The 27,219-nt window shown below is 37.4% G+C and overlaps 1 protein-coding gene across 1 annotated transcript in view; it reads left to right on the forward strand.

Annotated features, from left to right (window-relative positions):
• ROBO1 (roundabout guidance receptor 1) overlaps positions 1-27,219 on the forward strand; it is a 634,903-nt gene that overhangs the window by 273,242 nt on the left and 334,442 nt on the right. Inside the window, exon 3 of the mRNA XM_039713255.1 lies at positions 8,149-8,232. Within this exon, the coding sequence (XP_039569189.1) occupies positions 8,149-8,232 (84 nt within the window). The remainder of the gene's footprint in view (positions 1-8,148; positions 8,233-27,219) is intronic.

The raw sequence follows: 27,219 nt of genomic DNA on the forward strand, positions 1-27,219 counted from the left end.
AGCATAGTTTTGCTTTGTACAGAAGACAACTTAAATAGAATGTGATTGGCTTTAAGTAAGGAAGGACAGGGACTTTTACATCCTGTCCTGTCTGCTGGCTTCTTTGTCATAGCCAGAGAGCTGGGATGTGGGAGACAAAAAAGAAAGAAAAGCACAGAAGAGCAACAACCTATATAAAACATATATCCTCTAAGAAATTCATAGGCTAAAGGCATCAGTTATCACAATGTGGCTGAAGTCACTGTTGAAAGATAGAAAAAGTGCTGGAAACAGCAAAACGGTTCAAAATGTAGCCCTTTATAAAGGAGTCAAACCAAACCAGAATAGCCAGGAGTGTCTTCTGAAGGCAAATAACCTGTGATTCTTGTGATACCAGGGAGAGTTTCTTGCTCAAATGTCTGTGTTAATAGGCCGAGTTAATGTGCCAGTGTCTTGCCTTGCTGGACAGTGTATTAGTGCAAGAATGTCTGTTCTTTCTTTAAGCAAGCATTGACATACATTGATTTAACATTATTCTTCATGCTGAGCTCTGCAGATAGACTGGCAAAATGTAAATGACACAGCTGTGTTGCAGATATATCTTTGACAACTCAGAAGATGACTTTGCATATTCAGAAAAGCAAGGGAATGAGAAAGGACTTTCTCAGCTGTTGGATTGTGTACATCCACTTCAATATTCATTTTTATGGTAGTTTTAATTTCAAATCATGTCACTGCAAGGCTGCTGGTATGCTGAATTAGTTCCTGCGTTTTTGTTTGTCTGTAATTGTCATTAATGAGGGAAATTCATCACCTTCCCAAAGTTTACCACTCAGCTGAAAAATATAAGGGGTAATTTAGCATGGTGGAATTATTGCTGTTTTCCAGCTCTACAGCAAAGAGCAAGGGAACCCAGATCTCTGCTGCTATTTTGGGGGCAGCTTCTTGTAGAGCAGCTGCATAATTCAGCCTCAAAACATCTTTGCAGGGCTTCAGCCATGGAAAAGGAGCTGCAGGGGTTAATGCCTGGAGGACTGGGTGTGGACTCAGTTTAATTCAATAGCTAGGGGATTACTGCAAGAAGTCCAGTGGAGTTGGAGGATTGCATGGGAAGCTTGCATAACCAGTTCTTCAGCTGTACATGGTATTAGTTGCTATTATTTAAATGTCTTGATAGTAGTTCCCACAGCAGTCAGAACTTTCTTGACAAACATGTAAGTTTACTTGGAAGAAAACAAAATAAGGGGTCTTCTAAGGGAGAGAACATTTCCTGAAGCAATTTAAAACTCATTGTTTGCAGTGAAGAGAAAATACTGGTATGAACAAATCTATGTCAAGTAGGTCTTATGCATATGTCATATTGAACATAGTCAAGATGACTGGTGAGCAACTACTAAAAGGTCATTTATTTCTGCATTTTCTGAAGAAACATTCTTTGTTACCTTGGAGTAGAAAATTCTGTTGTAAATCTTGTTCTCCCTCCCTAGAAAAATGGCTTCTTGTCCTAATTAATCATAGTCCCTTGCACAGGCTACTGATGGGTCTCTTATCTACCCCTGCAACAAAAGCAGCTGGGGCCACCACCTGTTAACTCACTTCCAGCACCATTTAATTAGCATGAGTGGCTGCTACCTTCAGGTTTGTCTGGCAGGGAAAGAAATGGGAGCAGATGCAAAACAGGAGTGCTACAAGGGATAGCTCAAGAAGGGCAAGGAAAAACCAGAAAAAGTCAATGAGCAAGGGCAGGTAGACAGAGAACAGGCAGGTTTGGTAGCATCAAAGTCTTGCAGTGCAAGCTTGTTGTTCTCACTGCCAAATTCCAAGTTTGGAGAAATTCAAGCGTTCAGTCAGAAATGTTTCTATGTGATTGGATTCATACAGTGATGACCCCACATAAGACTTCTGCTTATGGTTCGGCTACTCAGTAAAATATATTTGCTGGATCTGCATTGAAGTAGCTCAACACCTTTGTTTATTACCTACTGCATAAATAAATAAATAAATTGCAAAGATACAACAAGGTTTTTTCATGCTTATGCATAATAAAGCCCTCACTCATTTACTTTGTGGTTCTTACTTAAAGGCTGTTATTGAATGTGTTGTGAAAATAAAGGGAAGGAAAGGTTTTTAAACAGCATCCTTACTAAGGTTTTGTCAGGATTTCAGTCATGAACTGTTCTTTAAAGATAAGCAAAAAAGAGATACTCAAACCATTAAATAAATGTTTTATTCTTCCTTGTTTTAGAAAAAAAATAATTTCTAAGGGGTTTCTTTTACACTACAAAGTGTTCTTTGCTCATCAAAAGAATATATTTTGAGTGTAATGAATAACATTTCTCTACCCGTGTGTAAGTGTACATTCTTTTTTTAGACTACTTATTGAATTGCTAGAACACACTTGTACAAGCTATTAATAAAAAAACATCCTTGCAGATTTATCTACCATTTACTTGAGCCAAGTCACATTAAGGACATGGAGAGCAAATTACGGGAGAGCAAATTCTTGCATTTTCCCTTTAGCTTGACTCTTTCTTAACTTTTGAAATAAGGCAGCTGAGCAGTGTAAATTTTTAATGAACTACCTATTTCTTGTGGAGACTCTTAGCTGATGAAAGTGGTCATAACTTGCTAAATTATCCTACTTAAACAAGTTAGCTGGATGAATGTGCCAGTCTTTAGAAAGATGCTGTATTAAGTCTTATGAAAAAGAATACTTTGTTGGAGCTATTATGAAATATTGCTAAGGATATTAATGAGATTAACAGGTTTCTGATACAGACCTGTGAGTATTCACCAAGCTGTGATAGTCTAAAGATAGCATAATTATTCCCAATTCTGCACATAGCCTGAAGTTATTCTTTTGTTCCAGATCTGAAGAATATGTCTACATCCTTGAAATCTTGTCTGTATTTTTCTAAATACACATATTCTATTAGATAGTACTTTCCCTGTACAGAATTTGCTTTTTGTGGATTTAATGATTTGACTTTTATCAATGGTTCTCCTTTAGGCACTATCCTTAGTTATATTCTGAGAGCATAAACTGTTTTGTCATTGTGTACAACCAAGTGAAGAAATAAGAATAAATTAAATATTCTTTAAGACATATTATAGTGTATTTGTATTGTAACTCCAAAGAAAACCTAGAATAAATCAAAACACTGGAAAAAAATTTGGCTACTAATTTAGTTCCTCGTCTTAAGCTGTGGTTTGATGCAGTCCCAGTTGGGCTTTTTTTCTGATGTCTCTTCCTGAATTTGTCTAGATCACTAGAAATTAATCAATGGGAATTGATCCAATTTGTAGAACACAATTCTAATATTGATAGTAGTTTATATTCATTTGCTTCATCCTAATCTTTTATTAATGCTCATTTGCAAAATGCTGTTCATGCTGTTTCCTTCCAGTTTTATACCCCCAAGCGGTTGATGATAATGAAATTTAGAGAAACATAACAAGAAATAATGAAGTTATAAATTTTGGAATTAAATATGGGTAACAGTTACTATTTTTTGTAGTCAGACATTTTTCAGTAGGTGACTTTAATTTCAGATAAGCAAAGACCAGTGTAGAAAGTCAGATACATGAAATTCTTACAGAAGTAAGAATTCTGTTGTGTCTGTTTACATCTTTTCAATTTTTCTTTATGTCCACCAGGAGGCTGGGCCAGGGCATCAATACTGAATTATCTGGGGATTTTTAAGGATGCATCATCAATAAAATGTGTCATCCAGATATATCTCCAGATTCAAAAGAACCAGTAACTGATGGCATCACTTTCTCTTACCAGTGGGGAAAAAAATCACTGGTGGCTTTTCTATAAAGAGCATAGCCATGGTTAAAAACATGTTTAATATAATTTTTGAAGTTAGAATTGTAAAATGCACTGGAATATAAATAGCTGTGAAAATAAGTGTGTCTGTCTAGTTTGAGGTGTTCTAGGAGCCAAATGAATGAATAGCCAATAGAATTAATAGAATAGTAAATATTTATTATTTAGATTTTCTAAAAATGTTGAAGAGCTATAGATTCATGAATTAAAGTATCATGGTGTAGCCATCCAATAAAATGAAATAACTTAGAGATTTCAGTAGAAATTTAACTGGAAAAGGCTCCTCGCATTGATATAAATCTCCAAGTGCCATTAGCACCTAAAATTGTTTTTGAAGAGCTAAAGATTCATGAATTAAAGTATCAATGGTGTGGCCATCCAATAAAATGAAATAACTTAGAGATTTCAGTAGAAATTTAACTGGAAAAGGCTCCTCGCATTGATATAAATCTCCAACTGCCATTAGCACCTAAAATTGTTCTGAACCTGAATGATTATGCAAAATCCTCTTTATGCTTGGAAGGAGTTATGTGTGCTTGGGCTGACTAAACCTGAAAACATTCCACCAAAAAGCTGAAGTACTCAGTGCTGGTAAATTTAACATTCTCCTCTCAAGTCCAAGTAGATGTTTGTTGTTTTTTTTGATTATTTTTTTAATGTCTTCCCCAAATTAATGAATGGTGGCTCTAGAAATTTCTGTGGAAAGAGAGAATGAGATTTTTTTCATCATGATGAGGGTGTTCACCCTCTCAAATGAAGAGCATCTCAAGTGCTCCTGTGAAAGCAAAGCATAGTGGCAATTGCTAAGGGGTGGCTTGGTCCTTATTTTTTGTTACTCAAAGCTTCATTTTTCAACTCCCTCTTCCCAAATAAATTCATTTGGAACTATATTAAAAAGTAAAAAAAAAAAAACCAAAACACCCGAGGGGAACTAATTTTGACTTCTTCCTGAAGTTTTGCATACTTACAGATAAAAGTATTTTTTCTGTTGTTTTTGTTTGTTTGTTATTTTGTTGGGCTTTTTTGTTTGTTTTTTTTTGCGGGGAGGGGTGTGCTGTGTAGATTTTTTTTTTGCTTCTTTGGTTGTGTTTGTTGTTTTGATTTTTTTTTTTGTTTTACATAATGAATCAACCAATTACAACCTAGGCATCTTTTTAAAGTTTAAGCTTTATTTCAGTGAAAATGGGCTCTTTTATTGAGTAGCTAAGAGAAAATAGAAACCTTGGTTTAAGTAGTTCTTGTCTGATACAGAAATTCAACCAAAATGTCCAGCCACATTGGAGAGTCTTTTTTTAGGGACATCTCTCTCTGTCACTCCTGTGGAACTTCTTAAGGACTGATTATGACATTTCTTTGAGGGATTAGGCACCAGGTTCAGCCTCTGCTTTGACTCAGACTGAACTGTAAATTCTTCATATGTCAGGTGAATTGTTCTTGGGCTTATAGTTCATTTGCTTCACATTTTCTGGCATTGCAACAAGTTTCAAAAAGTGTAATGATGTAAAATTGTTTATTATGTTTAAGAGAGCCAAGTTGAAAATTGCCTGATCCTACAGCATGGTAGTCATAAGAAATACATCATGTCTTAACATTCAAGACTTTTACTTGCCATTCAATAGAGTGCCTTCACAGCAGTCCTACAGTGAAATGTGTTATTTAAGTCAACACTACTTACCTCTGTTAAGTTATTACAGAGACTCCCAAGCAAAGCTTCTGACGCAGCTGGAACTAAATTCGGCCCAGCACAGAGGGCAACAGCCCAAACTGTAGCACTTATTGTTCAATGAAATGGGTAGAATTTATCATTAGATAGTCATTTCCAGCCAGAGATTATAATTTAACATTAGTTGAATATAATTTTCAATATCAGGTGGAAAAGTAACATTTCTCAAAGAATGAGAGAGTGAACAAGGTCTGTATAATTTTAGATTATAAAAGTAAATAACAAGTGCATTATCACAAACAGATATAGTGTAAGTATCAGCAGTGTCAAAAAGAAACTAATTCCCTCCCTCATTTACTTTTACTGAGTGATTGGAGCCAAGATTTGCAAAGCCCAAATAGCTGCAAGTAGTTGTAGCCTGGTTTTTACAGCTGCTGCTCTCCCAGCCTGTTGGCTTTCTTGAATTCACAGCATTTCTTGATTGGAGACTGATCCTGTTAAAACTCCTAAGTGAGCTTTTCTGGGGGCCAACATTAGCATTGCCATTAACATTGGTTGGGTGTGAGGTGCTGTTTGGAATTCCATATCTGAGGGGCTGTCTTGGGTAAAAAGTCCAATTCATTGTGAAATTTTATTTTGCACATGAGACCAAACATTACAGTGACACACAGGACACTTCCAGTAGCTCTCAGAGCATCTTCTTCCTCCTCAATCATTTTGAGCAGTGTGTGGTTAAATCTCCTAGAAGGCAATCAGTCTCTCAGAATGATGATCAGCAGGTTCATTGGTTAAATTTGGTCTGGGCTCCCTGTAGCTGGTTATAAACCTTTGCACTAAAAAAGGTAGGCACAGCCTCTGCCACTTAAATTAATAAAAAGTCCCGTCCTTCTGTCCTTTACTGCAGTAATTTAAAACTTTGACCCAATCAACCCCTGAATGCAAATGAGTGAGCAATCTGGAGAAAGAGAGTGTTGATCCAGTCAATCTGCAGCCATTTTCAGAGCAGATTTTAAAGATGTACGTGACATTGGCCATTAGTGAGCCAGCAAAGATGAATGGGCCAATAAACGAACATATTTCACTTCTTTCATCTGCCAAGATGAAACATCATCTTGGTGTTCGGCTGCTTTTTTGTTGTTTGGTCTTTTATTTTCTTAATTTGCACGACAGTATTTTGAAAGGCATGCTATCAATCCTTTAATTGACTTTTCTAAAGAAATATTTTTTTCCAATAAGTCCCCTTGAGTGGGTTGGTCTTGAGGATTTTGGTTTTCTTAATATTTTTTCTTTCTAACTCATTCAAAAGATTTTGATTTTTAGAGACATTGTCTCTAAGATTGTTCAGAAAACAAGTAGAGAAATGAATGTTTGGCATTGCATTTTAAAAATCAGAAAGACTGAATTAGTAAAATCCAGCATCCAGGGAAAAAAAAAAACACCACTTTTTTTTTTTCTTTTGTCTAGTTTTGTTTCATATACAGTTGCTTTGGGTGTTTTATCAAAGTTCAGAGTAATTTTTAGCAGAGTGGATTTTGTTGAAAATGAACAGTTATTTTCAGTCTTTATAGAGGTCCAAAATATGTCTGAGAAAGCAAAACATGTCTTTGCAATAATTAATAAATTATCTGACACCTGTCAACAGAGAAAAAAGGCGAAAAGCAGCCTATTGTTGTGGTAGTGTTATTTTTGCAAGGACGTTTTCTTCTTGAAATTTTCATCCAAGCAAAATACTAATGTTTCTTTTTAGGTGTTATCTGTTGGACAGTGCACTATCAAAAGTAAACTTAAATAAGATTTAAGTTTAATAAGCAGTTTTACATTGAGAGCAAAAAGGTGCGGTGCTATTGTCAAAATTCCTTTGAGTTGTGCTGTTTTGTTTTCAGAGCAACTGGAATTTAATTCTTTTGTTTGTTTGTTTGTTTGTTTGGAATTATTTAGTTCATCATTACAAGTTCATCATATATAGTTCATCATTACAAGTTATATTCGTGGTGCTTTGTGGTTCTTTGATCTGCAATTCATCCCGGGGTCTTAAAACATGTGTTCATTTATGTGTTTAGCTGACCAGCTGCCTTCCTTTTTTTTTTTTTTCCTTTTTCCAATGTGAAAACGGAGTGATTCCTTGCAGGAATCTTGTAGCGGGAAGCGCATCCAAAAGGATGCTGAGCCCTTTCCCTGCCCCATCTCCCGGTGCTCGCCGAGCCCCAGCCGCCCCCCGCCCCCTCCCCACAAAGAGGTGAAGTCCCCTGGGTCTGTAATTGCCAGGAGATGAAGCGGTGATGGGGAGCGATCGCAGTCAATAGCTTTGATTAACAATAAGGTGGGAAATTAGCGATGCTAGCATTCAGCTCCCCTGCCTCGCCGTCCCCATATGCTCCCCGCAGCCTGCGCTGGCTGGTTAGCAGGGTGGCCACCGTGCCTGGCGGGCTGCAGAGCGACACTGGCAGAGGGGACACCAGGGGACAAGAGGGGACAGCTTTTTGGGGAGCCTGGACAATGCTCTCGGCCGTGTCTCCGCCACGCAGGAGGGGGAAGGACGAGGTGTGCCGGGTGCTGGCACTGTGGCTCTTGCTGTCGTGTGTGGATTTAATTGTGTCTGGACGTGTTGTGATCAAAATGGCAACTACTGTTACTCCTGTGACCCCATCAGCAGCTCTGCTGTTGTTTCCGACAGACTCCGAAGACCCAGAGAGGGGGAACGACAGCGGGACGCCACTCCCCACCTCTGATCACGGCGACAATTCGCTGGGCTACACAGGTAGAGTGCACCTTTCCAAAATATTCCTGACTGCCTCCTTCTGACACTTTCCACCCCATCTGCCATTGCCACCTGTATAAGTTCCTTAAATCGTCTTCGCTAGCTGGCTCTCTTTCTCCATCACCTTTAGAAGTTCAACATTGTTAGCACTGTTGGGAAATGTTATTGTGTCTTTTAACTAACCAAGATGACTGTCCTTGTGTGTGTGTTAGTACATGTCTATGATTTAAATGTTTAAATTTGCCTTGTTGAGACAATGCGCCCATTATTTTCCTTTGAACTGTATATATTAGTGCATGAGGCAGTGTATCATCTCAAAGAAATTTTTCCAAAGACCAAGGGGATTTTTCCATTTGTTTATTTGAGGATTCTTTTTGCTTTGTTTCTGTTATAAACAAAAGTAAAATACATTGCAGCAGGGAAGAAAACCCAAATGTGATTGGAGAAGAGTGCATTTCATTGACTTCTGCTTTGCATAAACTACAGAAATGTGTCTCTAGGCCAAATAAGAAAAGCCACAGAATAAGCAGCACCATACAGCAGTGATCTCTGAGGAACCCAATCCTGCAACTCCTCTGCAGCCTGAAATGTTACCCAGCTCCAGGAGTCACTGCCCACAGCCCAGTCTCAGCTGCAGTCACCATGAACCACTGGTGGCCCAGTGTGACTCAGATATTCCTAACTAAGACAGTCTTGCAGGGTACAAGAAGAGGATAGGCAGGTATATAAGAGACAGCAATTTCTTGTCTATTCATAAAACTTCAGGCCCTGTTATGTGCCACTTACAGTGATTGCAGCTTTCATCACCTGCCCCTCACAATCATCTCTGCATGTGGTTTAAAACCTTGACACATAATTTTATTTCAGTTTGAAATATTTTTTTTTTCTAAAAGGGTAAAAAAAAGTAAAGCAATACATATTTCACCTCAGTCAAGATAGATGCCTTTTTAGGAAAACATCACATGAATCCTGCTGCACATGGATTATTTAGACTTTTCTGCATTTTGAATATTCCTATTAAATACATCAAATTCCTGAATATTCCGATTTTGTTCTGAATTCTTCCCTTTGCATGCTGCAAGCCTGTCATTTTTGATGCATATGAGATACATCATATTGACAAAATATAGCTTTAAAAATGGGGTTTTTTCCTTACTGTAAGACTTTTGCTTTCAGAAAACAGGGATGGGAATCATGATCCCTGGTTCTTGTGTTTAAGCAGCCACTAATTTACTTGGAACAGTGAGTCAGACTCTTTTAATAATAAACTGGTTTAGTTTTACCTGGAAGTGAGCAGTCCATGTTCATTTTTGATGCATATGAGATCATCATATTGACAAAATATAGCTTTTAAAATGGGTTTTTTTCCTTACTGTAAGACTTTTGCTTTCAGAAAACAGGGATGGGAATCATGATCCCTGGTTCTTGTGTTTAAGCAGCCACTAATTTACTTGGAACAGTGAGTCAGACTCTTTTAATAATAAACTGGTTTAGTTTTACCTGGAAGTGAGCAGTCAGTTCCCCTCCAGCCTCCCCACCCATCCCAGGTCTGGGCTGGTGCTCTACAGGCAGATTCCTGCACCTGACAGCCTCACACCTGCCCACAAGGCAGGTGAGGGGCCCTGTATGAACCCCAAAAGCCCCCTTAGGCAGTAGAGTAACAGAGGTGAGAATTTAGAAGGAGACGGAGAGGGGCTGGAGGCTTGAGGCAGGTCCTCCCAGAACAAGTGATGGCAGGCAGAGGGTGCAAGGGCTGCAGGCAGTCCTGCTCCAGTATTCAAGGCAAATAAAGCAGTGTTCAAGACAATACCTCCACTCTGAGCCTGGGAGCTTGGGACAATGTCCCAAACAGAGTACAGACCCTTCTGCATCTGGCACCCCCCAGGATCCTTGCCCTGCTCCAAGGTGCACATGAGCAGCTGGGCACTGCATCCCAGTATCCCAGGAAAGGCTCTGCAGGGCATTGAAGCTGTTTAACCTGCCTCTGAGGGACTAATGGGGTCACTTGAGAGCACTGACAAAGTCAGCTCTGCTCTAGCAGCTCCCCACAGGCTCCATTTCTTAACTCTAGGCTGTATTTTAATAGGTGTTTTCCAAGTGGGCACAAAAGTCAGGATCGAGTTAGAGGCAAACACAAGCTGAACAAAATTAGCACCGAGAAGATGACTGGTCTTGTTTAATTGGATATTTTGAGCCTCTATTTGAATGAGCACCAAGCAAAGGAAAGACCAAGTTTTTCATGTTTAAAGATTTAATGATCCAGTATTTTTTCTCAACTGTGTAATAGTAATCAGTAGCACTGTGTGTATACCTTGGTTTATACAGAAAAGCCCTGAGGTATTTATTAAAATTAGTTCAACAGGTTTCTCTGGTAATCAGTAAGAGTTTAAAAAATAATATGCATTGAAATGCAACCTTGTAGGTAAAGTTGTCTTTTTTTCCCCCCGTCCTAATTGTGGCTCATTCATATGGGCCTAATATGAAATTCATTGATCTGAAATGCAACCTTATAGGTAAAGTTGCCTTTTTTCCCCCCCTCCTAATTGTGGCTCATTCATATGGGCCTAATATGAAATTCATTGATTTTGTAGAAGTATTCTTAGATCATTTTTGTTCTCTCTTACATTTAGAATTCTATTCTCCAAAAGGAAAACCATTCCAGAAACTTGTTTGTACTGAAAGGTCTTTCCTGAAATCACTTGGATTAAGTCCAGGTTACCTGGACCCAGGGGTGAAATAAAGAGCAGTTTATTTTTCAGTCATGTCTACTGAAAGTTCTCTGACTCTTTCTTGAAATCACTTGGATTAAGTCCAGGATACCTGGACCCAGGGGTGAAATAAAGAGCAGTTTATTTTTCAGTCATGTATGTATCTTCAGGTGGTGACTGAATGGACAAAACACATGCAAGTAAATAACTGCTGTGCTACCATAGAATTGTACTTTTTGCTCATGCTGAGGGCACTGACACATCTGCAGGGCACATCTTCCTCCCATTCCATATAAGTTCAGCTGCAAGTTATAGAAGCAAAGAATTTGCATGTATGGGAACTTTCAGGATTAAAGATTATACATTTTTTCCTACATATTTTGCTTTCCCGAAGTGTTTTTCATGGTGAATATATGCAGCTGTTTCATACTGTTTTTAAGTGAATGTACAAAACTCTTAGGGAGGGTTTGACTGTGTTCTCCTAAAGCTCCCTTCATCACTATTATTTATTCTCATAAATCTGGAGATTTTTTCCTATCCACTTAGGTTTTGCTGTCTCCATTATGGATGTGAGCACTTGGGTTGAGAAATAAGCTCATGCCAAACAGTAAACACATCAATTTCAGGGGGCAAGAGGAGATAATAACCCAAAATGTTTCAGACAAATTTGAAATTGTTAGTACATTTCAATATTATTACAACAAGGAAATTATGAACTTCGGTTTGATTTCTCATGATTCTCAGTATGTTATAGGACTGAACTCTAGAATTTTTTAGTTCATTATGGATAAAGCGACATCCACTAGACAGTGCACTTTTTGTAGATCATCAGGAGTTTATAATTAAAGCAATTATTAATAGTTATTAACAGTAGACACAACTGCAGAATCTTTATATGCATCTATATTAAAGATAATAACTTTCAAAAAACATCTATAATGTGGTAGGGGCTGAATAAACTACAGAATCAAGAAAAGAAGTTCAACCACTGAGGATTTTTCCATATGCATGACAGTGGTATTAGACCAAAGGAGTTCATGAGAAGGGTTTTTTCTTGCATATTTAATACCAGAGAAACACTAAAGAATAAAAAATACCTCTAAAAGCTGGTGTGACCCCATAGTCAGCATAGATGCTACATGTAGTTAGATTGATTCAATAAAGAATTCGGGGTTAAAAAATTGAAGAACTTTCAACTGTAACTTCAGTGTAAAGAAAAGAGGCTGGAAGATTACCTTGTCTGCATCTTCACAAAAGATCAGTTCTACCATGTCAAGGCCAGATTGGAAAATAATTGCGTAGTTAAAATCTAAATAGCTATTCAAACCATATGCATAAAGAATATGCCAAATCACAGTGAGATTCAATAGGATAAAAGAATATGAATTAGTTACTTTGTGTTGTATTTAATTTGTCCTAAGGAAGACACCCAAAGTAGGTTTCTGAAATGTTGCATGAGCATGCTTGTTTCTCTTTCTCAAGACTTTAAGGGAACTTCAGATGACTAGCAATATGTAGATACTTAAAAATGATTGCAAGAAATTTCACATCCCCATCAGCTTGGGCCTAAGTTCAGGAAGGAAACCAGGCAATAGGAGTGAGAGAATAGAATGAAATTTTATTTGATCACCAAATGAAGACAGGGGAATGGAAGATGTAAGTAGGAATTCAATTCTTTGTCAGGTTTAGGCTGTGGAGATGTCAGACCAAGCTATTGTTTAGGCAGTAATTTTACAGGGGAAAGAAACCCTGAAGTTACCCATCATTGTTCTTTTTATTTTTTTTCCAATAATTCCTGGAGAAAATAATGGGGACAAACAGAAGAGAAAAGGAAGCAAGGAAAAAGACCTAGCAGAGTTCCCACTGTATATCATCAGAGCAAGAATATGGAAAATCATCTGAATAAGATACTGGAGGAACTCAGGGGATGGAGAATTTAGAAGAACAAGTCATAGAAGGAAATGCCTTTAAAAGCATCAGGGTTTCTAAGAGAAGGGCTTGTATTTAGTCACTAAATGGAGCAGATGATGTGTTGAGTGATGTCCCATAGTACTGGAGAAGCTTTGAGAGCCACAACTCTGCAGCAGGGAGTAGGGAAACCTGAAGAGCATAGGATAAAACCATCTTGACTAAAGCTACTAAACATATGTCTCTGTTTAATATTTACTGTTGGAGCAGATTTTCAAGAAAAGACTGAAGTAATTAATATTTCCACATCAGATATCACATGTGGTGTGCCAGCCTGAATAGTAAAGAAAATGTTTCCTCTTGGCTCACAGGCTTCTTTTTTCCTCTCCCAAAACAGTGCAAAGGCAGTAGGTGTCAAGTATGAACCTCAGTTATTTTCCACATAATCAATGGCTGCAGAGTAATCTCTGAGATTGCATTGTGCTGTGCTATTGAAGTGTGTGCATGCAGGATATCCCAGGAAGTAGCACATTTCCTGTTAAATCAACTGTGACATAAATATTGGGGATCATTTAACAGATCACAGAGTATCATTTGTGTTACAGAGACCAGAAGGGTGGCTTGTTAAATTAACACTATACAGCCAAACATTTGCAGGCAAGGATCACCACTCCTCATTAAGAAGAGTCATAACTTTTTGAAGGGATATTTCCAAGTACTTTTTTATTCTTAGTTTTCTCAGACAACTCTTCCAATATGCAAAGAAATCCTGTGGTTCCCAACTGAGACCTGAAGTTAGTCTTCAGTTTTTTTCCCCCTGATTTTAATCCTGAAAATATTGTGGTAGTATTCTTTTGTATAACAAAAGACTCCTTTTTTCTCACATCGCCTTCTTTCTTTACTACTATGTTGTTATGTCATCAGGAGAATTGTCTTAGTGGATCACTGCTTGTCCCATGTGAAATAGGACAGGTTGGCCTTGGAGAGCATTTTAAGGGGAAATCTCTCTTCATTTCATGGCCATGTCTGAGACATTTCTTCCTCTAGTCCAGTTATTTTGCATAGGTTATGCTATATATTACAGGGTGCTTGTTTTGAAAAGTGGTAGTTCAGAAAACATGTTCAAAAAAATCTTTATTTGATATCAAAGGTGGAAATCTACACTAATACCTTGCGAGGAATGGGACCATGTTTCACTTTTTTTAAGATTAGTAGACGTAGTAAATGTACATACAGATTTTGTGGCTGAGAGAAAGAGGGGAGAGGAGAAAAACATGTGATATGCAACAGGATGAGAAATAAAAATCTTGGAAAGAAATATTTGCTATTTGATGTTCCTTCTAAATTATCATCTTTTGTGTAAGTTGGAAAGAAAGACCAATATTGGGGCGTTCAAAAAAATTTTTATTTGTAGATTTTCTGTATAAATCTACACTAATACCTTGTGAGGAATGGGAGCATGTTTCACTTTTTTTAAGATTAGTAGATGTAGTAAATGTACATACAGATTTTGTGGCTGAGAGAAAGAGGGGAGAGGAGAAAAACATGTGATATGCAACAGGATGAGAAATAAAAATCTTGGAAAGAAATATTTGCTATTTGGTGTTCCTTCTAAATTATCATCTTTTGTGTAAGTTGGAAAGAAAGACCAATATTGGGGGAAAAATAAACACACAGCAAAAGCAGTTTGGCTAATGGGCTGCAAAAAGTGATGGATGAAAGTGTAGGCTGCAGTGTGGATATTTTTGATTTGGAGGAGGCTGTAATTTCAGACAGGAAACAGGTAGCTAGTGATGCCTGAACAAAGCAAAAATCTTATTTCCATGCAAGAATTCCAAGTGAGCTATTGGCACGTCTCATATTGCACTGCTTTCATCAGGGCAACCACCTGTAGAGAAAAACAAACACTTGTTTGCACTGCAGAACCAACAGACATCCGACAGGGCTGAATGAACCACTGCATCACATAGCAGCAAAATTAAATTTTTTTGTAGTTACAGAGTCCTTATTGCTATTGGTAATACACAGTAGATTTCAGCTGGGCATTTACATCTCAGGGTATGTACAAAGCTTCTAGCCAGTCTTTCTCTTTTTTAAAACTTGCTAACTGAGCAAGTGTGCTCTTGAGTCACTGGGAGAATGAGCACAAAGCCCCACGACACCAATTTTCCAATTTTACAAAGTTACTTCTTAGAGTACATCTGCACTCTAAATCCAGGAACAGATGGGTACTGTTATGCCTATTAAAAAAAAAAAAAAAAAAAAGAGGAAAAGAAGTCCCCTGCTCTTGTCTATCAGCAAAGCTTTCTGTTCCCCATGTCAATCTAAGCTGTCAGAAAAGTCCTTTCAGTTTTACCCTCATCTTTGCAGGCAGTCTTCTGACACAGATACTGAGGATTTGCTTTTAATATGTATTAAAATATAGACGTAAATGTAACACCAATCAACAGGATTGCCTGTCAATGAGAGCAGGCAACACTGATATTAAAGCAATAATAATTTAATCAAAACCCATATTAACAATATTGGAGCACAAGTACTCCCACATATAAATCTTGCACTGCCAATTTTTATGAAAAAGTTAATAGAAAATCTCCTCCTCCAAATATTGCGTTATACTTCAGGCAGAGTTTTTATTAAAACAGAAATTATGGCAATGTCCCATGTTTCTCAATCAGTGAGAGCCAGAATATTGTGTGAAGAGTTTGTCTAATACTGACTTTAGCAGCAGTAAGTGCTTCTTTATAGTGGTGCTAGGAATTTTTCCAAACAACCATATCTCAGGAGGATGAATTTGAGCTTGAGAAGGTGGCGGAAAGAGATATTAAAATACTTAGGGAACAGAAATTTTATTTTGATAGAGGCCTTAATGAAAGGGAGATGCATTTGTTGCCAGCTTTGTGATTTTAGAGAACAAATGGAAAAAAAAGCACTTTTTTTAACTTGGAGAAATACAATTATTGATACAATAACTTGGGTTATTGTATCAATATCAATATCTTCAAAAAATCTGGGCTGTTATAATAGAGGATTTAACTTGGAGAAATACAGTTATTGATAAATAGCCTATCTTCAAAAAATCTGGGCTGTTATAATAGAGGATTCTAAGTTTTTATTCGTGTTACCCCTTGACAAAAGATGAAGCAGTTAAAAAATGGGGTTTAGTTAATTTAGGATAGAAATTTAGGATGTGGTACAGGAACAGATTCTAGAGCACCTCTCAGTCACGAGTTTGAAATCTCCTTTCCATATATATAGATTCGTGACAGGCTATGAGAGACTGTGTGCACTTGATTTGATTCCCCAGGATGAGCATTTTAATCTTGAGTTCATGTGTTCCTAATTAATTATTAGACAAGTAAAATCAAAATAAAATGCATTCACAGCATATTATAGTTTCTCTTTTCCATTTGGGCTGTCACAGACAAGAACCCCTGGAGTTGATGAGAGGATTTCTGCTGAGGACCTCCTAGTAAGAGCAAAGACAGAGCAAATTACCCTCAGACACTGCTGTCAGTTCAGTGAATTAAGTATGCAAAGCAATTTGTGAAGATGTTCTGAAGTGCAAATTTCTGCCACTAGGTCAAAAGAGTATGAATTATCACAGGATGAGCAAGGTAAGAGGACATCATTCCCCATCATCTTCATCAGGGTGTTAGACAAGTTAGTCTTTGATTTTAGCCAGGCAAATTGTTTTATTTAAAGAAGCAGGAAGTTAGTAATGCAAATGATTACACTACATGCGTAGCAGTGAAAAGCCCTGCATAGATGAGAACATTAATTTATTGTGTCTACAATAATGCACTCTCAGGAATAGTACAAGAAAAGAAGAGCACTGAAATGTATTATATTTTGTTATTTAGATATTACCATTGCTGGTTATTTATCATACTATTTACTATATAAAATCATGGATGTGCAAGATAATTTAGGTTGGAAGAATGACTGGAGGTCTCAAGTCCAACTTGCTAAGCAAGCAAGGTCAAGTATGAGGTCAGACCAGTCTGGTCAGGGCTTCACCCAGTTAGGTCTTGAAAACTTCCAAGGACAGAGCTGGCACAGCCTCTTTGGGCAGCCTCAGCCAGTGGCTGCCCGTCCTTATAGGGAAGACAATTTCTCCAGTTCAGCCTGAACCTCTCTTGCTTTGCCACATGCCTGTTGTTCCTCTCCCTGCCAGAGACCACTGTGAGGAGCATGTCTCCCTGTGCTCAGTGACCCCTGTCAGCAGGCAGGGAGGCTGTACTGTGGCTCTTCAGTCCCCCTGTGATTGCCTTTTCCCCAGGCTGAACAAGCCCTGCTTCCTCAGCCCCCCAGGCAAGTGCTCCAGCCTGAGCATCCTGCTGGGCCCTCTGTTGAGCTCAGGTAATAACTTCACTGGCAGGCCAGTAAAAGCTGAACTTGCTGCTGGCTCAGAGCCCCAGTGCCCACTCAGCAGAGCTGCTTCCCAGCCTGTATGGGTGCAAAGGGGGGGTTATTCCTGCCTTCCTGTCTGCAGCAGGACTTTCTTTCTGTCCTTGTAATTATGCTCGTGTTGGGCCACTCCTCCAGCCTGGCTCCCTGCAGGTGGCAGCCCTGATGTTGGACATGTGGATTGGATGTCCCAGCTTGGTTTTGCCTGTCAGCATGAGCAAAATGCCTTCCCTGCTCTCCTCCAGGTGGCTGACAAGGATCTTGAACAGGCCAGGTCCCAGGACAGGCACAGAGGTCCCTCTTTTGTTTCAGTTCTCTGGCTAGGCTGCAGCCCATCAACCAACAACTTCAGAGGTGGTGTGTCATCAAGGTTTTGCTCATCTGGTGGTTCACCCATCCAGACCATAACATCCCTGCTTGGATACAAGAATTTTGGGGCAGATAGTGTTGAACCCAATACACGGGAATCTAAAAACACAAATAGGCTATCGATTTGGGATTTCCCATCAAAACTGATGGGAAACTGATGTCTGTTTGCACTGTTTTTAGTTGAAGTTCTTGTCCCAGAGTTAATACATCAACATCTATCAGGAGATCCACAGTTATTTTTGTCAGATCCCTATGGAAATGCTGCCAGCCATTTATTTTCAGTGCTTTGTGTGTGTATGTGATTCTTGTGTGTTGCTTATCCATAAGCCGTAACAAGTTGAACCATCACCTACTAGTGTTAAAACATTGTAGGGAGTTTTTTAGAAGGAACTGTATTGATTTTCAGTGACCCTTGTATAAGGAGGGAGAAGTTTTTCTGCTGTACAATTTACTGGAGAACATATTATTTATAGGGCTTTTGTCTAATACTTCCTAAAAGGCAGTGAAAAATCTACTACTAAAACTCACTGCTGCTGCCTTTATTGCAGAAAATACCAAATTATTTTTCACTCCTAAATATAAGCAGAACCCTGTTGTTTTTTAACTGTGAGTACTTTGAAATAATCTCTTCCAAACCACTAGCCTTTTTATTAGATTCTCTGTTTCTGTTTAGACTCTTCTTCTCATCAGATAGTTCTTGTGAGGTAATAAGAACCAGTGGCTTCATCTTTCTTCCCTTTTCTTTAATTTTATTTCCTTAATTCCATGGTTTGTTTCCGAATAACCACCAGGAAAAGATAGAGTAACCAGCCCATTCATACATTCATAACTTAACCACTCAAAAAATCCTGAAGAACCATTTTTCTGTATTTATTTTTGTCTAACCTTTTGCAGAACAAATTTCTCTGTCTTGTTTCTGGAGTAGTGCAAAACCAAATATAAAAATTTTCTTTTCCTATTAGGAGTAAGTACTGCCCATGGGAGACCAAATCACTTTTCAGTAGATTTAAAGTTTTGATAGCAAAGTATAATTTCTTCCATTTCAGCAAGGTAGTTTACTTGTGCTCTTATATGTAAAGAGGCCTTTCATAATTTCATATGTAGATTATTTTTTTATTAAAAACAAGTGGATATTATTGCAGTCTTTCTATCAATGGCAATTATAAGCTTTTACAGGAAGCTCAAGATAAAAAGAATGTAAAAGGAACTTATTGATCAAGTGATTACAAAGTTTGTGTTCTGAATTTTTTCCAAAACCTCAAAAGGCAAATTTAGCATAAAAGTCTGGTGGGAAGGAAGATGCCTGTTTCACTTGGGAAAACTACTGTGCAGTGTGCAAGTATTGCAGAAAGTTTATAGACCATTTTTAGTGGAGAGTAAGTACATCACAGGAGGCTGAAAATGGCTTTAGGGTTACTTTTCCTTCTCAATTCCAGCTGTTTAATTACAACATCCATACCATTATCAGATGGATCAAATAGGGAACTTATTCCCTATATAGACTGTAGAAATCTGTGGGAATAGTGTGAACACTGCTGTGCAATATGCACTCAAATGATTTTCAGTTCTGGAGAACACAGCATCACCCATAAGTTGACTGGATTTTTATGTAAAATTTAGATGCACTTCTATTTAGAAGTACTTCTATTTCTGTCCTTATTAAGAATTAATAAAATTATATCCAGAACATGATAAAAAACCCCAGATATGCAACAAGTAATTAAATAAACCCTCTATAAAAAACAAAAGAAAATTTAAAAGAGAGCAGATATAGACACACTCAGCATTTGATACACACACATGTATTTGGAGGGCTTTTCAAGAACTGATGATTTGGAGGGAAAAAAATAAAATTCTCAGTAATCACAATGTTAGATTTTTCACTTTTTCATGTGAGCATGCCTGACCTCTGGCAGAGGTTTCCCAGAGAGGCTGTGGAATCTCCATCCTTGGAGATAATCAAAAGCCACCTGGGCACCCAACTACAGGTGGTGCTGCTTGAGGAAAGGAATTGGGCAAGATCAACTCTGCAGGTCCCTACCAAGCTCAAGAAGTCTGTGATCCTATAATATAAAAACTTACACCAAAAAAAAAAATGCTTTGTAGATCTTAACCTACCTGAAGGTAACGATTTTCTTGTCCAAAAATGTTCCTTGAAAAACTAAAACTTATGTGAGAAACAGCAAGATTGTTTTTCTGCCCAAAACGTCCAGAATGCAGAAGCATTTTCTTTCCAGAAAAAGATGGAAAACATCACTAAGATTAGGAACTCTTTGTTCTTTATTCCAGAAGCACAAGCTAGAATAGAACCCTATTATTGAGAGGGATGTGCTTTTGCCATGTTAGTGGGTTATAATATGCATCTTCATGTGGTTTATAAACTAATTAATTGCTATATAAATTCAATATGTCAGTTATAGGCTTATCCACCTGTATACACACAAGTATCTCAGGATAGCTTGCCTCTGTGTTTCTGTGCTTACACAGAATATCATGTAATCTATCTACATGCTGAATATTGATCCAAACCAAGGCAGCTACAAATATCAAGAGAGTAGGGTCTCAGAGGAGAACAGAATGGTTTATAATTGAATAGAATAGATTATATAATTGAATAGAATAAATTATTTATTTCTATTTTAAACCCACGTGGCTGTAAATATAATACCTAGACAGAAAATGCCTGTTGAGATCTCCTTCTTATCTGGGTCTTTAAAAGTTCTCTGAAGAGTGAATGGATCTAGTTTTCAAATCTGAATAATTAATTCTTTTGTAATACCCATATGGCATCTACATGAATTTTATACTTTTTTTTTTTTGTTGGGAAATGCCCTTGTATTAAGGTTAAGGTCTTTTTGTAGCTGCAGATGCTCTTTAAATCTGCTGTCCAGAAGCTGAACTGAGATAAAGAGAAAGCGTCACGACACAGTTATTTTGGCAGCCTGATCAAAGCGGGACGGCTGTATTTAGGCAGACAAGTGTATCAAAGGGATGCAGTTTGAAAAGGCTGAGTTAGCATTCCCAAAACTGTGTCCCTGTGATATGCTCTGCAGTGCTGCTGGCACAGCACACAGAGCTAGGAAGTGTTGTGCATCCGTCAGGACACAGCTTGAACTGAACATAGTGAGAAATTCACTACAATCTCTTGCTGCTTATATTAATTTCCCTCTAGCCATAACACATCTGTTCATGGTAAGACTGATCCAATGCCCATCCAACTACAGTTGAATTATTTCAGCAAGCAGTGGATTCTGTAAATACTATCCATGGGAAGATCTAAAAAAAATAAAAAAATACTTAAAACTGAGTTAAGAGAATGATGTCCAACTAGAACAACACAGGGCCCTAAGTCCTCCAGGATCTTCTCAAATGCAATTTCCTTCTTTTTTTTACCATGATAGTGGAAAGTCCTGTCCTGTGAGGTGTGGAGTATTTCTTAATAAGTGTTTTTCATTTGCTTATTTATTGCTCTTTTCCAGTACGGATAAAGAACATTCAGGGCTGTATTGTGGCAGTCAAATAGTCAGGACAAGAAGTTGGATTATACCCAGCCTCTTGTAAAATAACCTGTAGTTTATAATAAAGTGAAGTATTCCATATAAGTGGAATCTTATATTTATTTTCATCTTGCACTGAAATCTGTGAGTGAAGCACTGCAAATACCCACTGGCCACTTGCCTTTACTGCTGTAATGGAGCAGCAGTGGAGAAGAGCTTGAGTGATTAGCTGGTGTTTTCCTTGCTCCTTACAAATTATTTAGTCAGCATTTCCCCCTGAGCCAGTGAGTTTGGCTTCTTAGTGCCACTACAAGGATAGAAGGAAATTGAAAGTCTGGGGGTGAAATTGTAGAGGACTGGAACAGTTTGGATGTTTTCTGTACTTTTTTTTTGTATTACATAGAAGTGCAATTAGATAAGTTATTAAGACTCATGGCATGTCAAATATGGTTTGCAGTCATCTGATTTCCAGGTTTCTTTATATGTGTTTTCAGAACACACTGTTCTATAACAAACAGAAGTTGTGGATACCCCATCCCTGGAAGTGTTCAAGGCCAAGCTGGATGGGGTTTTTGAGCAACCTGGTCTAGTGGAAGGTGTCCCTGCCCATGGCAGGGGATTGGAATTTTATGATGATGATATTTAAGATGCCTTCAAATCCAAACCCTTCAATGACTGTTTGTTTTTATGAATCAAACTGATACACTAGCCATAACTTGACTTGAATTTTCTGTAACATTCAGTGACATTGCTCAAAACAAAACCCAGAGGGACTTTTTCTTTATTTAGCTAGAGATGACTACTTCCTTCCAACATACATAAAACCTACCAAAATTCAAATACCTGCATAGTATTTGAATATCTTTTGTTCCCAACAGAGCTAAATAACAATTGCATTTGAAAAAGTCCTATAATCAATACTATTGTCATGTCCTTTCTTTTCACCATTATTAAGAATGTCTAACTCTGCTTTGTATACATAATATTTTGTATTTATAAAAGCCAATTTTTTTTAAGCAAGGGAGTTAAACTGGAAATTAATCTTATAAGGTGTGTTAAGAGCTCCCAGGGTTGTACCCCATGATTGTTGATTCCATTTGGAGAGACACCAAGGGTGTGAGTTTCCATATGAATGCTTTCTTGTCTTTTCAAGCTCTAAATAGCTTAAGGCTCACTAATTATACTGGTGCTGGGACTACCTTAACAACAGCAAGCATCAGAACATATTCTAGATGGTCAGCACAGAAAAACTAGGTCAGGGACCTCCCGGGATTTCATCAAAAGGTTAGCAAACCTAGCAGCACACCTTGAGCACCAATCACTGAGGCTAATGAGACCTCATTTAAATAGTTTTTCAGGGAATTAGAAAAGACCACCTTCTTTTGGGAAATGCAATCTTACTCTGATTCATCTAGTAGTAAATCTTCTCTATTTATTTTTTTTTTAAATATACTCCCTTATCCATGCACGCATATTACGTTAATAAGCATATGTAAAACATGCTGCCAATAGCATAATAAACTCTACTTTCCTGAGACAGAAATGGAAAAAAAATTTCTCTAGAGCAGATGCATTTTCTTTAAAATGGAGCTTATTAATCTATCGTATTAGCTACTAAATTAAAACAATAACGCACTTTATTTTCCTTTCCAAGTCAATTAATTCCTTGATTAAGAGCATTCAGAAAATAATCTGAGTGAAGAATAAGTGTGTTAGCTATGATGTTAAAATTAGAACAATTTATACATTTCATTATCAAGGTTTTTAAGTGAAAGGGTAAAATACTATTTATGAACATACAAGTATATATATATAAGAAAAACATTAACTCTATTAATGTAGTATAATGTAGTAAATTAAATATGAAGATTTTATTTGTGTTCATTTTAAATGCAATAAATGGACCTACTACATAAATATTCTTTAAAATAGTTCCACTGAAGCTGGTCCTTCAGTGTTTCAGCATTGAAAGGTGTTTTAGCAAAAAACCTAAGGATGCAAAAAATTGTGCCAGAACGCCTTCAGTGCTTATATAATATAAAAATTATTTCCTAGATATGTTCTTTGTAAATTAAATTACCTATGAGCAACACAAGTACCTCCTCTGGCAGAGAAACGAAATAGTTAAATACATAATATTCAAATAAGAAGCCAAGAATAGTGCCACAGAATAAAAGCAGTAAGCAGTAGCTTTGTGTCATTCTGAAATTGTTTTTATTTTCAATGTGCCCTTTCATGTACAGGCAAGAATCATAAGATTTGAAACAATTAAATTTCCTTTAAAGAATGATTGTCTAAAGACAGCCTGGGAATATAATACTAAAATAGTAGAAATTAACTGTACTGCTACACTCTAACTACATTTCACAGCTTTATGTTCCCCAAAGGTGCCTGGTGTGTGTTGCATTCTGTCCATCTGTGATTGATAGATACAAGTTCCTCATGGCTACCAAATCAAGCATAATACCTTTTTGTTACACTTTGTATGGCTCTCAGTGTGTTAGGATGGAAAATTCTAATTCACTAAAGAGATTTTACTGTAATGCTTGATATATATCAAAAATCTCTTTCAAAAAACCCATTCAGGATATTCAGAATTTTATGTGTTAGCTCCATATCATTAATTTTCTTAAATGATCTCCCCAGAGGTTTTCATTGTGTTCAAGTGAGGGGAGTATTGAAGGGTTGGTATTATTAGCTGCCACTTATAAAGTAAGAATACAAGAATTTCTCAATAAAAGTCCTGGGGGTTTCTTTTTTTATCAAGCAGTTGAAAAAAATAGACTGCTGAACACAAGGATATATTTATATTTTTTTTACATCTTTGGGAAATCATTATGATTTCTATGAAATGCCAGTAGATGAAGCATTGTTTTAGCAAAAGTTATTACGTGGCATCCAAATCTCATTAAAGACCCCCTTTGGCATGGGTAAATTTAGTTAGATTGGGCTTGTTGATCTTTGCCAAGTGCTGTCTTGAATTATTCCATACTAAAATGCTGCATGTGTTACTGAATGCCATGGTCCTATTTATACTGATTATTCTAACCTATAGAGTTACAAATGAATTCACAATTGTTTATGGAGATGTGGTTCAGTTCCAAGTGGCCAGAAATTCAGGGGGTATTGCTTTTGATTACCAGTCTTTACTCAGTACCCCCAAAGGAAGGGTTAAGCCTCACAAGGATTTGTATGGATCCATGCCTAAAATTCCATCTAACTATGGATCTGACCTCTGCAAATTCCGCACCTCTTCCTCAAATATATCCTATAGCAAAACTAGCAGAAATAGATCTAGCTGGAATTAAATCAATAGGAATTTTACCAAGATAGGTGTGCAAATATAACAGTAATTAGTTATCTGACTGAACTGGTGAGCATCTCATTCACTCTGCAGCTAGCAGTTCTCCACTCCTTTAGCAGCCTCTGAAGGTAGGGAGGAACGAATGCCCAGCTAGTAAACTGCAACATTTTTGTCTTAGAATAAATAAGGTTTCTCCTCTTAAAATACGGGCATTGGTGAGGAAAAAGAATAAAATTAAGGAAGGCAAATTAGAAAGACTTAGATAAATAACCTCTGTGCAAGGTGTATAAGATTTTAGAGTAGTTAATTTTCACACATCTACTTTATTACATAGCAGTTACACATATTATAGGTCCAGAGCACTAATCAAATGAAGCTGTGGACTAAACCATGTAGAATTTCACAGATGGCTGCATTACAGAAATACATTTCCATTAATGAACTGTAAACATAAACAGAAATCAATGATGAAACGAATATTGTTCCTTTGTATGTCAGAATGAATGGATTTTTATTTGGTTTGAGCATTGAAAGTGTTACAGTGGATGGAGAAATGCCTGACTATTTATATTAAAAATATTAAATGTGAGTTTCATAGATAATCTCATAAAATGGTAACACAAATGCATGAAGTAACCTTTTTTTACAATTCAGAGGATAGAACATTTCCTGATGTAGCTGCTGTATATCAGACAGAATCAATAGAAACCAAGAATAAGCTTCTCAAGTGAAACAAACATCAGAAAACATCTGTCCTTACTGACTTCAACAAGCTACTGGCAATCTAATGATGTTATAAGTTTTATACAGTATCACATATAGCAAGGTTTACAGAAAGGAGTTTTACATTCTGTCTCTGGAATATTCCCTCTTGGGTTCTGGTTAAATAAGAATGATCTCCACAAGCAATGAATTACAAGGGTTCAGAAGAAGGTTGTGTTTCACAATTTAATTCGATTTCCATTTCTTCTTGACTTTATGATCTGTATAATTCCAACTGAATAGGAAAGAGCCTCTTATATTCCTCCTTCTGAAGGAAAACCTCATTTTAAATGATGGTTGCAATTGTTGCACATTGGAGTAAATAGAATCTAAATGAAAGGAAAATATTTATTGAAGGTACATTACATTTTGTTATATGACAGAGAGTTTGTTTGGAAAGCACAGTTAAGTAATGAAAATGGAATAAGTGCTTGAAATCATTATATACTGTACATCCCAAGACCTCCCTAAGACTGCTCTTCAGCCTTTTCTAGTAAATCTCTATTGAAAAGCAAAGAAAGACCATCAGGGGCTGATTCTGTACAGAACATAAACCATAATAATCAGACATTTTTGAGTCAATAAAATGTTTATGATTGCATACTAAGTAGCAAAGAAAAAAATGAATGTTGAGTTGCTTCAAAGGTAGAATAATACATAAAAATAATAAAAATGTTTTAGATTTAAGGCCAAAAGCAATCTTTATTTGTCTGCATTTTTACATGAACAAAACTTCTGTGATTGCAGTCCTGCTTTTCACATTTGAATGTCAACTAAATTTGACAGAGGAGGGAGATTCTGGTTTTCTCTCCAGAAGGCAGGTCCCATTCTCTTTGGATTACTTTAAAAAAGAACAGATCTGTACATGCAGGCTGCCTTCAAGCACAGAATGATTCTTGGCCAGCCAGAATCTCCAAAGTGGTAAAAGGGAGGCACAGAAAGGAGCTGAGTGTTTTGATGTGCAAGGAACACTGTGGGAGAACTGGTGAGGGTGCCTTACACCACACACAATGTAGAAAGCACAACAAGAGTCAGAACCAAATTGTGGCAACAATTAATGCTGTGAGAAGAAGGAAAATTCTTAGAAAACCAGAACTCATTGATCTGGTTGTTCAGGAAGCCATTTGTTCTCATGCCATGTGCTGTCGTGTATTATTCATGGTCAATAGCACTGGGCAATTACTGCATAATTTGAAAGAAAGCTGAAGTTATCATATTAAGGAAAATAATTTATCCATTCTCAGATTTAGGGACTTTTTAAAATTTTTTCCAGGAGCATTACTCTCTGCTGTGAAGCAGGTAAATAGACCAAACATCAGGAATAATGCTTTCAGTAGAGTGTTGTTTTTTACTGGATAGTAAGAATGCTTAGCCAAAATATATCCAGTGTCTAGAAGTGCTTTGCCACAATGCAGGAGCAGGTACTCAGAAAGCTCTTTCCCTTTAAAGCACCAGAGAGCCAATTGTCCACATGTGATTTTCATTCAAGCACAGGGTCTGTCACACAGTTTCCTCCCCTTCTTGACATATTTACAAACCTTGGCAGGCCTACCAAAAAACTTTTGGCTTGTACCACTGGATTCTTCTAGCTGAAGGAAGAAAGGTGGTGATGGGATTGTCATTGTTACCCTTCTTGCCTCTCGAGGTCTCTGCCAAGTCCAGGAATACCACAAATCTCTCTACGAGCAGGTTTATAAAATGCACTGACTCGAGAACCGAGTTAATGGCAGTGTGGAAAATCAAGGTGAAGCAGACACTTCACTTGTCGTAAGCAGGCATCACTGCCCTGACATATTGCACACTACACGCACGCTGTACCCACAACAGAAGCCATCTGTTGGGATGGCTTTGTGCCTGCACTCAGCCCACAAGAACTTTGTTCCTCCAGCATGGGTGCCAACAACAATAGATTTGCTCAGGGAACCAATGCAACCCTGTGAGTAACCTCTCATCACGTAGGAAGCCCTTCCCTCTGCTGGCGTTGAAGCATTGGTACCACATGCTTCTCTTCAGTTGTTAACAGCCTCTA

This window comes from Passer montanus, unplaced genomic scaffold (genome assembly GCF_014805655.1).
Source record: "Passer montanus isolate IOZ18808 unplaced genomic scaffold, ASM1480565v1 scaffold28, whole genome shotgun sequence".
Classification (NCBI taxonomy): Eukaryota; Metazoa; Chordata; class Aves; order Passeriformes; family Passeridae; genus Passer; species Passer montanus.